Source organism: Crassostrea angulata, chromosome 8 (assembly GCF_025612915.1).
Source record: "Crassostrea angulata isolate pt1a10 chromosome 8, ASM2561291v2, whole genome shotgun sequence".
Taxonomy (NCBI): domain Eukaryota; kingdom Metazoa; phylum Mollusca; class Bivalvia; order Ostreida; family Ostreidae; genus Magallana; species Magallana angulata.
Genome location: NC_069118.1, coordinates 7651271 through 7665268, shown reverse-complemented (window position 1 = coordinate 7665268; position 13998 = coordinate 7651271). Strand labels below are relative to the sequence as shown.

The 13998-nt window shown below is 36.5% G+C and overlaps 2 protein-coding genes across 2 annotated transcripts in view; both read right to left on the bottom strand.

The window, feature by feature from the left end:
• Positions 1-13998, bottom strand: part of LOC128159060 (polyglutamine-binding protein 1-like) — a 161150-nt gene that overhangs the window by 124164 nt on the left and 22988 nt on the right. The gene's annotated exons all lie outside the window — the stretch shown is intronic.
• On the bottom strand, positions 2037-2948 carry LOC128159062 (perlucin-like). The gene has a single exon (XM_052822108.1). It carries the CDS (start codon positions 2892-2894, stop codon positions 2298-2300), a length of 597 nt encoding a protein of 198 aa, XP_052678068.1. The 5' UTR covers positions 2895-2948; the 3' UTR covers positions 2037-2297.

Sequence of the window (13998 nt, the reverse complement as noted above, 5' to 3'; positions counted from 1 at the left end):
ACTAAAACCATTTGTTTTCGTTGTCTGACACTCCCTTCCCTCAATTTATTGCGTGCCCTCAAATTACCTGACTGTCAGTAAAAAAAAAAAATGGCACCCCTTGTAAATTTCTGCATCCGCCCCTGTGTATCTTGTGGAATTCAAGAAATGATACATACAAATTAAAATTATACAGGGCAGCTGTTTAAAATAAAGACGATTCCAAGCACGTAGCATCGATTTTGAAAGTGGGGGGGGGGGGGGGGGCAGACACTCATCCAAAAAATCTTGACAAGAAAAAAAGGGGGGGGGGGGGGGGGAATAAAGGCAACTTCCCAAAATTCTTTAAAATCCTATGGGGTGGGAGGGGGGGGGGGGGGTAGAATATCTATAACTTCCAATTTCACACTTCATTTCTTCATTTTCATTCCAATTTTTTACATACTCCCAAAAAAGTGGTGGGGGACAACTCCAGGATAATTCAATTTTTAATATGTAAATTTTATAAAATTAGTTGCTGCGAGAAAAAGTGGGGGAGGGTGAAGGGGCAGCCCCCCCCCCCCCCCCCAACAAACTATGAAATTTGGTATATGAATTTGTTTACTTCGCTGTAACGATTGGAGTGTTACGTGATAGTGGTTACCGTCTACGAATATAATACTTTAGTTTTATAACTGACATAGTAAGAAAAAAATTGGACTTAGAAGTTATGTAATGACTGCGATCAGAAACCTTTACAAAGAGTACACATTTCCATTCCTTTGCGCCTACATGTACATGACAGTGAGTGAGGCGGAATTAAAGAAAAATATAATTTTTTTATGCCAAACAAAAATAACTATTTATTCAAATATAACCATTGTTTAATATCGCCATTTTACAACATGCATTTTTGTCAAATGAGAAAGAGAATATGTCAGAACTCGATTGTTTGTACATAGACTCGAGTGTTTGTACATAGACTCGATTGTTTGTACATAGACTCGATTGTTTGTACATAGACTCGATTGTTTGTACATAGGTAAATCACTGCTCTGTGCATCACCAAGTCCTCTCAGTGTGAAAAGATCTAGTATACCAAAATTAAATGTTATGGCGATTAGAAATTAAGGCGATAATCGGAACCAAGAAAAGAAAGATCAATCTCAAGTTGATATACCCGAGAAATAATCAAAGTGCTGAAGTTCAGAGAGCTGGACTATTTCGATGCATTCACACTGACTGACTCTCTCTCTCTCTCTCTCTCTCTCTCTCTCTCTCATATTTCTTTGATGTGCAGCCGAAACTTACTAATGTTTTGTAAAATTGTTCATGGTGAAAACTTATGCGCATTGTATGTGTCAAAAATCATAGTCTTGCCTTTAAAACACGTAATTGATGAGGAATAAGTAAACAACAACAAAACAAACACTCCTCGCTAAAAAATTTTCGTTAAAAAACCCCCAAATAATTATTGACAAAAAATAACCCTCTATGAAACTGTTTGGAATAGTGGAAGCTTTTATTCTGACGCTGTTTGGTTTTTTGTTTACTTTTAAAAATGTGCTATTTATAGTAACATTGGCGATTTGCCTACCCTTTAAATCGCCAATCATCTCAACCAACCAACCCCCCTCCCCCTCCTTCCACCAGAGATTTGCAAAGATTAGTATAATCAGAAATAAACCCCCCCCACCCATTCTTGAAAAACACCTATCACTTTCTTAAATGCCAGATCAAAATATATTTTGTTTTGTTTATAAGGAGTACCGGTATATATATACAAAAATCAAAACAACGTTAACTTTGCCATAATTCTACATCAACACATTCCAAATAGATTACAGAATTGAGAGATACATTGTTATGTTATCTAATGGTCATGCTGTAAAGTTGGGATAATATGCATGTACGGTGTATTCCATTTATTTTGTTGGTAATAAATACATTTATTTTACCGTATCCATTCTAAAAATATGTCATGTATGATGTAAGATATGTTAATTCAATCTGAAAATGAAGTGACAGTTTTCGTAAAGTTTTCAATCCGATGAAAAAAAAGGTAAAAGTAATTATAAGTCATTTCTAAAAACACATTTATCGTTTTGTACATTAAAATAAACATATTTTAACAAAAGTAAAAATATTCCAATGACGTTGATGCCTAAAATAGCAAACAAACGTCTCTTTAATGACCCCTACACTGTAACTCATTTTCATCAAAAGTCCATGAAAACGTTGAACAACTTTCATATTTTATGTATCAATAATACAATCTCCTTCAATAGTCAATAAATTCAAGTGCTATTTGGACCATTAAAAGGTTTATATGTACTACGTCAATAGAACGTTTTCCGCTCGCAGACGTAGTTCAGTCTACTGGAGCAGACGTTATCGTTCCAACCGTCACCACTGATGTCGAGGCAGTCCTCGTTTCCGCCATTGCCATTGTTCGGGTTTCCCGCTCTCCAGTTTGTATAATTGAAATATTCGTCGGTGATCCACATCCACTTGCTTTCTACCAAGAAATCGTGGCCACCAATCCAAGTGTAACCATGCGACAAATCCACGAGATCATTCCTCTCACGTTTGACGTAATCCAGGATGAATTTCTCCTCTTCAGCGGAGTGAACCGCTGCAAGATGTCCGCTCAGTCTCTCGCAGGCGACCTCGGCGTCTTGCCAGGTCTTCGGAACAACGCCAAAATAGTAACAGGATTTATCGAACATAGTCCAGCCATCCGGGCAACGCGGCGCCAGGGTGGACGCACATCCACACGAAGATTTGACCTGATTGGTCAATGTGGAAACAGCTTCCTTTAATTGTCCAATTTCTGCCAGTATTTCTGAAGCATCTCCAGGATATACCAGAAACTCGCTGGAAACATCAATTCTTGCAACAAGAAGAAAAGAAATCAAAAGCAAACCTTTTAGCATGGCTCTGATCTAAATTGGTCGATTTCGATGTTTAAGACCCTCAAATCTCTAAGAGCTAACACAGAAAATGGAACATTTTTCTACCTTTTATCTATTAAGTCCCCTCAAGACTCTTTATTTGTTATCGTTTGGAACCCAGTTTATACAAACAGAGCCATCGAGTTCAATCAAGATGTTGCTAAATTTCTCTAAAACCATAACAGTGAGAAAGCTTCATTTGAGATCTAGAGCTGTACATCGTATTAATTACTAGCAGTTACATCGAGCGGCTTTTCATCTGCACTTTTATTTTAAAACCCTCAGATTATTTCGCAAACGACAATATGTCTAAAGTCAGATAATTCCAGACTCTATATTATATACAGCTGAGCACCGTAATTAAAAAAAAAATCCAGTAAGTTGCAGTTACACAAAAATCTCCTTTTGTGACATAATCGTCTTACAAATCTTCTGCAAATGTGTTTACAAGACTTAGCATTTGGGATGCTATTAAAAAGAATATGAATGTTCTCAGATTGCTGAAAGCAGATCGAATCATGGCTACAGGCAGGCAAATCGCAAATATTACTATAACAAGAGGCCCATGGGCCACATCGCTCACCTGAGGAACAATAGGTATGATAAAATCAGCTTAATGGAGTCATAGTACAAACTATCTGGACAATGTACAATAATACATGTAGATCCTGTATAAATAAAATCCATTTTCCCCTGGATATTCTTATGTTTATAATCATTAGTCCCTTTTCTAACAAGATGATTTTATAGTCATATCATATGTTGAGTATTGCAGTCCTCAAAATGATCCTTAACAATAGTTTATATATTAGATATAAACGTACATCAAACTCTGAACCTTCTCGGGAGGCCAAAGAATTGTCCTGGGGCCAAATTGTTAACAATTATAAAGAAACATCTGGCTGATTAGTTTCTGAGAAGATTTTTAAAGATTTACCCTATATATTCCTTTGTTAAAGTTTGACCCCCCATTGTGGCCCCACCCTACCCCTGGGGATCATGGTTTTCACAACTATGAATCTACACTACCTGAGGATGCTTTCACACAAGTTTCAGCTTTCCTGGCTGATTAGTTTCTGAGAAGAAGATTTTAAAAGATTTACACTGTTTATTCCTATGTAAAACATCGACCTCCCATTGTGGCCCAAACCTACCCCCAGGGTTATGATTTTCACAAATTTGAATCTACACTACCTGAGGATGCTTCCACACAAGTTTCAGCTTTCCTGGCTAATTAGTTTCTGAGAAGAAGATTTTTAAAGATTTACTCTATATAATCATATGTTAAACTTCGACCCCCCATTGTGGCCCCATTCTACCCCCAGGGGTTATTATTTTCACAACTGTGAATCAACACTACCTGAGGATGCTTCCGAAGAAGATTCAGCTTTCCTGGCTGATTAGTTTCTGAGAAGAAGATTTTTAAAGATTTACTCTATATATTCCTATTTTAAACTTCGATCCCCAATTGTGGCCCCACCCTATCCCTGGGGGTCATGATTTTCACAACTATGAATCTACCCTACCTGAGGATGCCTTCACACAAGTTTCAGCTTTCCTGGCTGATTAGTTTCTGAGAAGAAGATTTTTAAAGATTTACTCTATATATTCCTATATTAAACTTCAATCCCCCATTGTGGCTCCACCGTACCCCGGGGGTCATGATTTTCACAACTTTGAATCTACACTACCTGAGGATACTTCCACACAGGTGTCAGCTTTCCTGGCCGATTAGTTTCTGAGAAGAAGATTTTTAAAGATTTATTCTATATATTCCTATGTAAAACTTCGATCCTTCATTGTGGCCCCACCCTACCTTGTAACAAAATAGCCCTTGTTACATGTAATTATATAATCGAACACTGGTGATTGGACTTTATATTTACCTATTATTATATAATCGAACACTGGTGATTGGACTTTATATTTTACGTATCCTATAACTTTGACTATACTGATTGGACGTTACATATTATTCTTTGAACTATTGTGAATTGACTTATCATTTTATTTCAGAATCAGTATAGAATGCTTTCGTAAAGTAAATACCTTTATTTAATGTATATTCCATGTAAATTGAATCACGATAATTCTGTGTCCATCAAAGACTTTATTGCTTTAAAGGAAGGTCAGAGAGAGAGAGAGCCAATAGCTACCATGTTTACATATTTATGGGGTATATTGTTTTGAGGTGAGGATCCTTTAATGACCGTAATTAAATCCTTGCTGGTCAGTATGTCTCCAATTTGGACATTATGTTCCCGATTAGTACACAAATATCCTGAGGGGGTAAAGTTTGATGTAAACCAAACAATTACATACATCAATCTGCTAATTGAAGTCAATTAGTCGTTTGATCGGTTCATGTAGATGACAGTAATTGGTCACGATACAGTGACCCACCCCCTAGTAAATATCTGTCGCGACCTTGGTTGACCCTAAGTACACTGATTAGGGGCGGGTTCTTGACTGACCAGCTTGACGCCATCTTGGAGCATCATAGTAACAAGGTGGTGGCGCCCTCTTAATGGGCTTTTCAACACCCAATGAACACTTGTATTACTTTGATAGTTGTTTTCCCCAAATAGTATAAAACTTCCAACTTCTCGCAAGTTAGGTTAATTCCGACGCTCTTTCGAACTCTCAACATCTCTCTCTGACTTCCCCGAATTGGGACTGTGTATTTAGTTTGCTTTTTGCCGAATAAAACCACTATACGATCACTTAAGACTTTTACTTAACGTGTGCACTACTTACGTAAGATACGCGTGGTAGTGTTATACGGGCTGATTGGCGCCAGCGACCAGGATTTGTACCTTCTTTAAAAGACTTTGGATTTTTGGATCTATCTAACCAGTCACGGTAAGACAATTTTATTATTCTTTACTGTCCTGTTTTGTAAGTCCGAGTCTCATCTACTCTTGATTTATTCTTATTAAGGTCTTCCGTTGGAAACGGAAGACCTTATTGTTATTGCTTTGTTTCTTTTTCCCTATTCTTCTTCTTATTAAGGTCTTCCGTTTCCAACGGAAGACCTTCTTGTTATTCTTCGGTTTCTTTTTCCCTATTATTATTATTATTTTTTTTCTTCCTTTTTTTGTGCACGCGATTTCTCAGAAACGGCTCGGCCGATCTCAATCAAATTTTAGGATGTGATAGATAGTGGTCTGAACTTGATTGGAAATTTTTTGTATTGATGACGTCACATCCGTTTTTGAGATATTGAGATTTTTCTAATTTTTATATGGGTATTTTGTCTTCTGTTGTTCTCCTAAAGTATAAGAGATATTAAGCTCAAATTTTTACGGTAGGTAAAGGAAAGATTGAAGTTTTGCATGATTGTTGTTTTGTATGTTTAACACTACTGACGCCAAAGCTCGCTATGGCTCGAAAATGGACATTAAAAAAGCGTCGTGAATTTTTGTGCTTTTCTCTCTTTATCTCTTTTCTGGAAAATATTTTGTTAAAACATGTAATGTAAAAAAAGTTTATATTTACAAGACCTTTCTGCTGATATCAGAAAAAAGGGTCTGGCCCCTCAAATTAGGGTTCTAGAGGGCTCTAAAGTCTTTTACCCATTACTCTTTACCGAGGGATATTTTGTAATAAATTATAGAAGCAAATATGTTTATCTTACAGATATAAAGCCAAGCAGTATAACAATTTTCTCATATATTACGTAATTAGGGATTTTTAGGGGTCAGAGGTCCAAAACTTTGACCACCTATATCTCAAAACGGAAAAATATTTTGAAATGCAGTATAAAAGAAAAGATGCTCAAAATGATGTACTTTACACTATGCAACCTAAGAAATTTGGTTCAGCGGCCCCAATAAGGAGATAAGGGACCGGCCCCTAAAACATTCTTTCTCAGATATCTCAAGAATAGTAACGACGCGGGGGTGTTAAGGAAGCATATGGGCAATTTAGCGTCTTATTTTGACTGTTATATTCAAAATCGTGAAATTAAATAATTATTTTGAATAAGATCAAAAACTTGGTATTATCCTTTAAAATAGATGTCAGTGCAATAAAATCGGGTAGTACATAACTGCCAAATTGGTGCATTATCACGTGACAACTATAAATAGCTAACGTATATTCCTTAACATAAAATGAGATAGAACAACACTACCCCGCGGTTTAAAAAATAAAATAAACATATCAAGTGAAAGCAAAACATCTCAGTTTAATCAAAACTGCTGCTAGAATCCTATGTTTTTCCTTATAAAAAAGTTATTTATCCGGTTCTCGTAAAACCTTCCCAACTTTTATATGGTTTGCACGGAAAACGGCAAATTTCATCAAAACAACACACAACATAGGATTCTAGCAGCACTTTTCAATTTAAGCATTAATCAAACTAACGATACGTATAAAATTTCAAGTTCAATATATACGGGGTAGTGTTGTTCTAGTCGGATTTTTATATTGTAAACAACGACAGAGGAAAGCCTGGCCGAGAAATAAAAGCAAATTTACATACCTTTTAGCGAATGATTGAAAAAACTAACATCTCCCCCAGTATTCTTATGTTCATTTCTCAATAAATCACACCACAATACTTTATCAGAGTTCTTAGATTAGTTATATTTTGAATATGTTTACAATGCTTTCCGATCAAATTCACACGACATTCAACTTTTAGTCATGACGTCATCAATGTGTAAATCTACGTAATACAAACTAATTTCTGGAAAAAGATTGTCTTCAGTATTTTTTATTTGTTTTTGATCTACGTTTAGTTGCTTAGATATTTGAATATGTACATAATAATTAAGATTTGTGATTTCACGGAATTACATTTAACTCAGATTCCATATGCTTCCTTAACACCCCCGCGGAATTTCTGAACACTTGTTGAACAAAATGTCTTTATAATTAAATGACCTTTCATTTGATACCAAGAAAAAGGGGCTGGCCCCTAATATTAGGGACCTAGAGGGCTCTAAAGTCTTTTACTATAGTTCTTTCCTGAGGGATATTTTGTAATAAATTATAGAAGCAAATATGTTTATCTTACAGTTATGAAGCCAAGCAGTATAACGATTTTCTCATATGTTACGTAATTAGGGATTTTTAGGGGTCAGAAGTCCAAAACTTTGACCACCTATATCTCAAAACGGAAAACTATTTTGAAATGCAGTATAAAAGAAAACATGCTCATAATGATGTCCTTAACAACATGCAGCCTAAAAAAATTGGTTCAGCGGCCCCAATAAGGAGATAAGGGACCGGCCCCTAAAACATTCTTTCTGAGATATCTCAAGAATGGTGACGGATTTCTGAACACTTGTTGAACAAAATGTCTTTATAATCAAATGACCTTTCATTTGATACCATGAAAAAGGGGCTAGCCCCTAATATTAGGGACCTAGAGGGCTCTAAAGTCTTTTTCCTATAGTTCTTTACCGAGGGGTATTTGGTAATAGATTATAGAAGCAAATATGTTTATCTAACAGTTGTGTAGACTAACATTATAATGATTTTTCTCATGTGTTACGTAATTAAGGATTTTTAGGGGTCAAAAGTCCAAAAATGTGATAACCTATATCTCAAAAAGAAAAAATATTTTGAAATGCAGTATAAAAGAAAAGATGCTCAAAATGATGTACTTTACACTATGCAACCTAAGAAATTTGGTTCAGCGGCCCCAATAAGGAGATAAGAGACCGGCCCCTAAAACATTCTTTCTCAGATATCTCAAGAATAGTAACGAATTTCTGAACACTTGTTGAACAAAATGTCTTTATAATTAAATGACCTTTCATCTGATACCAAGAAAAAGGGGCTGGCCCCTAACGGTAGGGACCTAGAGGGCTCTAAAGTCTTTTTCCTATAGATCTTTACCGAGGGGTATTTCGTAATAGATTATAGAAGCAAATATGTTTATCTAACAGTTATGTAGATTACCTTATTATGATTTTTCTCATGTGTTACGTAATTAAGGATTTTAGGGGTCAAAAGTCCAAAAATGTGATTACCTATATCTCAAAAAGAAAAAATATTTTTAAATGCAGTATAAAAGAATAGATGCTCAAAATAATGTACCTAATAACATGCAACCTTACAATTTTTGTTCAGCGGCCCCAATAAGGAGATAAGGTCCGGCCCCTGAAATATTTTTTCTGAGATATCTCAAGAACGGTGACGAATTTCTAAACACTTGTTGAACAAAACTCTTAAACCTGAAACAAAATAGTATCAGGCACTTAAAATGTTTATTCCTCTTTTCCTGTTTTAAATCATATAGCTGTTAAATAGCAAAATCAAGATGGAACATAAATCTCAATTTCTAAAATCAGACGGAAGACCTCCTCGTTGCTCGCAACGAGATCGTGTCTAGTTATTATTATTTTTTTTCTTCCTATTTTTGTGCACGCGATTTCTCAGAAACGGCTCGGCCGATCTCAATGAAAGTTTCAGATACGATAGATATTGGTCTGAACCTGATTAAATTTTTTTTGTGTTGATGACGTCACATCCGTTTTTGAGATATTGAGATTTTTCTAATTTTTATATGGGTATTTTGTCTTCTGTCGTTCTCCTAAAGTATAAGAGATATTAAGCTCAAATTTCTACGGTTGGTAAAGGAAAGATTGAAGTTTTGCATGGTTGTTGTTTTGTAAGTTTAGCACTTCTGGCGCCAAAGCTCGCTAGGGCTCGAAAATTGACATTAAAAAAGCGTCGTGAATTTTTGTGCTTTTCTCTCTTTATCTTTTTTCTGGAAAATATTTTAATAAAACATGTAATGTAAAAAAGGCTCATATTTACAAGACCTTTCGGCTGATATCAGGAAAAAGGGGCTGGCTCCTAAAATTAGGGACCTAGAAGGCTCTAAAGTCTTTTACCCATAGCTCTTCCCCAAGGGATATTTTGTAATAGATTATAGAAGCAAATATGTTTATCTCACTGTTATGTATTCAAGCAATGTAATGATTTTATGATGTGTTACGTAATTAAGGGTTTTTAGGGGCCAAAAGTCCAAAATTTAGATCACCCATATCTCAGAAAGGAAAAATATTTTGTAATGCAGTACATAAGAAAAGTTGTTCAAAATGATGTACTTTACAACATGCAACAGTCAAAATTTCGTTAAACGGCCCCTAAAAGGAGAAAAGGGACCGGCCCTTAAAACCTTCTTTCTCATATATCTCCAAAACGGTAACGAATTTCTAAACACTTGTTGAACAAAATTTGTGTAGAATTAAATGACCTTTTATTTGAAATCAAGAAAAAGGGGCTGGCCCCTCAAATTAGGGGACCAAAGGGCTCTAAAATCTTTAATCTGTAGCCCTTTACTGAGAGATATTTTGTGAAATATTATAGAAGCAAATGTGTTTATCTTATAGTTCTGTATTCAAGCAATATAATGATTTAATCATGTGTTACGTAATTAAGGGTTTTTAGGGGCCAAAAGTCAAAAAATTTGATCACCCATATCTCAGAAAGGAAAAATATTTTGTAATGCAGTATAAAAGAAAAGTTGTTCAAAATGATGTTCTCAACCAATTGCAACCCTCAAAATTTCGTTGAACGGCCCCTAAAAGGAGAAAAGGGACCGGCCCTTAAAACCTTCTTTCTCATATATCTCCAAAACGGTAACGAATTTCAAAACACTTGTTGAACAAAATTTGTGTAGAATTAAATGACCTTTTATTTGAAATCAAGAAAAAGGGGCTGGCCCCTCAAATTAGGGGACCAAAGGGCTCTAAAGTCTTTAATCTGTAGCCCTTTACTGAGATATATTTTGTGATAGATTATAGTAGCAAATATGTTTATCTTATAGTTCTGTATTCAAGCAATGTAATGATTTAATCTTGTGTCACGTAATTAAGGGTTTATAGGGGCCAAAAGTCCAAAATTTTGATCACCCTTATCTCAGAAAGGAAAAATATTTTGTAATGCAGTATAAAAGAAAAGTTGTTCAAAATGATGTTCTCAACAAATTGCAACCCTCAAAATTTCGTTGAACGGCCCCTAAAAGGAGATAAGGGACCGGCCCCTAAAACCTTCTTTCTCATCTATCTCCAAAACGGTAACGAATTACTAAACATGTGTTGAACAACATTTGTTTAGAATTTAATGACATTTCATTCCATATCAAGAAAAAGGGGCTGGCCCCTAATAAAAGGGGACCAAAGGGCTCTAAAGTCTTTAATCTGTAGCCCTTTACTGAGAAATATTTTGTGAAATATTATAGAAGCAAATGTTTTTATCTTATAGTTATATATTCAAGCAATGTAATGATTTATCATGTGTTACGTAATTAAGGGTTTTTAGGGGCCAAACATTTTCTAAACACTTGCTGACAAAATGTGTTCAGAATTAAATGTCCTTTCATTTGAATCCAAGAAAAAGGGACTTGCCCCTTAAATTAGGGGATCAAAGAGCTCTAAAATCTTTTATCTATAGCCCTATAATGAGAGCCATTTTGTGAAAGGTTATTAAAGCCAGATTAGGTTAAAAAAGCAAGAGAACTTATACAAAAACAATACAATAAAGCATTAGTACTCTACTCCTTTTCCATAACATGTCGAAAATAAAAGTCGATGATGTCATATTTCATTCTAAAAATCGAACGGAAGACCTCCTCGTTGCTCGCAACGAGATCGTGTCTAGTTTATTCTATTATTCTTTTGGGTATTTATTGTCTGGTAAACATGACTGAAGGTTTAGAACAAGCAACAAATATTGTTGCTGGTACGATACAGCAAGGGTTTACTGAACTTAGTACGACAGTGAATGAGAAACTCAAACAAATTAAAATTGCCATTAAAAAGCAAGAAATCATAATTGATACACCTCCTTTTTCGGGGAAGCCGTCGGAATTCCGGGCTTGGATAAATGCAATAAACAAAGCTTTGGTCTTAAATCCCCATTTGACAGATGATGAAAAAGTCCGTCTTGCTCTAAGACATAGTAGGGGGGATGTAAGTGACTATATCGGCCTGTACATTGAACAGCGCGTGCATGACCAAACTGTAGAAAGGGGATGGGGACACCTGAAAAACCAACTAATATTAAGATTTGGGGAATGTAGTGACAAACATCACGCATATGCATCCCTGTTCAAAATTAAACAAAAACCTGACGAAAATGTCCAAGTGTACAGCACTCGACTCTCTCGACTGGCCCTCGACGCATTTGACAGCCTTGACCCTCCTGAGGTGCAGCGCCAGTTGGTACAATTGTTCATTGACGGTATGTCCGACGATCACATGAAAATCAAAATCATGCATCAAAAGCCGACTACGCTAACAGCTGCCGCGGATAGCGCGCTTTCAATACAGAACTTTCATACCGAGGTTAAAATGCGGTTAGGGAAAGAGTTTGTTCCGACGCGAGATCCGGAAGAGGTGGTATTTCCCAGGCTCAGACCTGTCGCGCCTGATCCGCCTAACCCTATCCCAACTTTAAATCCTCAAAATCCCCTCCCTTCCCCACGCACTATTGTGCCTATGGAAATAGGTCACATGCGGTATAGAAGAAGGCCCAGAACTGAACAATTTGAGAATGCATGCTTTAATTGTAAAAGAGAAGGTCACATAGCTCGAAATTGCCCCGAAAGAACAAGACAGCCCCAAGCTCGAAAACGTCCCACCCCGAAAAACCGTTTAAACTAAAAACCCTCCGTCGCAATGAGGCCGGCGGCGGAGGAGGAAAGGTAAGAATAGGAGAACTAAGTAATCAATCACCCGCCAAGAGGTTAAAATCAGCTTTCATTAATTTTGCTGGTAGTCCAAATTCTTGTTTAATTAAAGTTCAGAACCAGAAACTTAGGGCTTTAGTGGATACTGGAGCAGAAGTGAGTCTTATCAAACGGAAAATTTACGATTCACTAAAATCCAAACCGGAACTACAAAGAAAAAGGTTAAATTTAATGGGTGTGGATGGTTCCCCATTAGACATAGATGGGGTGGCTAGAATTTCTTTTATTATTGGCGGAAATAGTGTTGTACAAGATTTTTATGTAACGCGCTCAATGTCCAGAAATGTTATCCTTGGGCGTGATTGGTTGCTTAGTAATGGTGTTAGGTTGTATTTTGACCTAAAATCTTTACGAATTAAGAATGCGTATGTACCCCTGGAGGAGGATGTGCACATCTCTGTAGAAAAAGGTACGAATTGCAGACTGGCCTCACTGAAAATTAATGATACTATCGTACCATTGGATGATGATTTGTGCATATCTTCCCTGCTACGAACCACGGGTAAAGTTAAAATAAAACCACTGAAGTATGTCTTGGAATCCCACATGCAGAACAAGAAAATCCAGCTGTGGGCAATGTGTATGGCTGGGTATGACTGTACCGTAGAATATATTGCGGGTACAGAAAACTCTTGTGCTGACCTCCTCTCTTGGATAGATCACTCACTACTGACTGATAACTCTGATATTTGCACAGAGACGGGACCGGATGTAAGCGACAAGATGTACGAGATCGGAGTCCTTGATTCTTCTAATTTTCGTCCTAATTTTCGTCCGAAGGATCATATGGACTCCACAATCGAAGACGAAGGGCCAGAAGCTCTCAATGACAAGTTCCGAGACGAAAAGACGGACTCCTCTGATGAGGATGACATACCACTGTCAGAACTACAGAGGCGAATACAACATAGGGAGGAACGTTTAGCTGATAGGCCAAATGAACTTAGTGATCAGTTGAAACTTGAACCCGACGACATTGATACCGATGAGACTATGCATGGTGACGTTGAACCACTGACAGACAAGCAGCTTAGGGGGAATTATATAAGGTCAAATTCGGACACAGACATGTCAATTGAGGAGGTCAAGGTCAAGAGGCCCAAATTAAGGAACAGTAAGGCTAAGGGTCTCTTGAAAGCACTGTATCAATTTTTGTAAACTCATATATACCCTCACCACGTGGATTTTAAAATCCGGACGATATTTACGTCTTTAGGTCATAATGACTGACTTATGCGTGGGAATAGCTAGATACATGATTGAAGCACTGTAAGTAAAGTATATTTGTTTTGTTTTGTTTTTGTTTTTTTTTTATAAATTAAATATGTTGGCCATGGGACGTTTAAGCCCAGCAGTTATTTCCCATTGTTCACA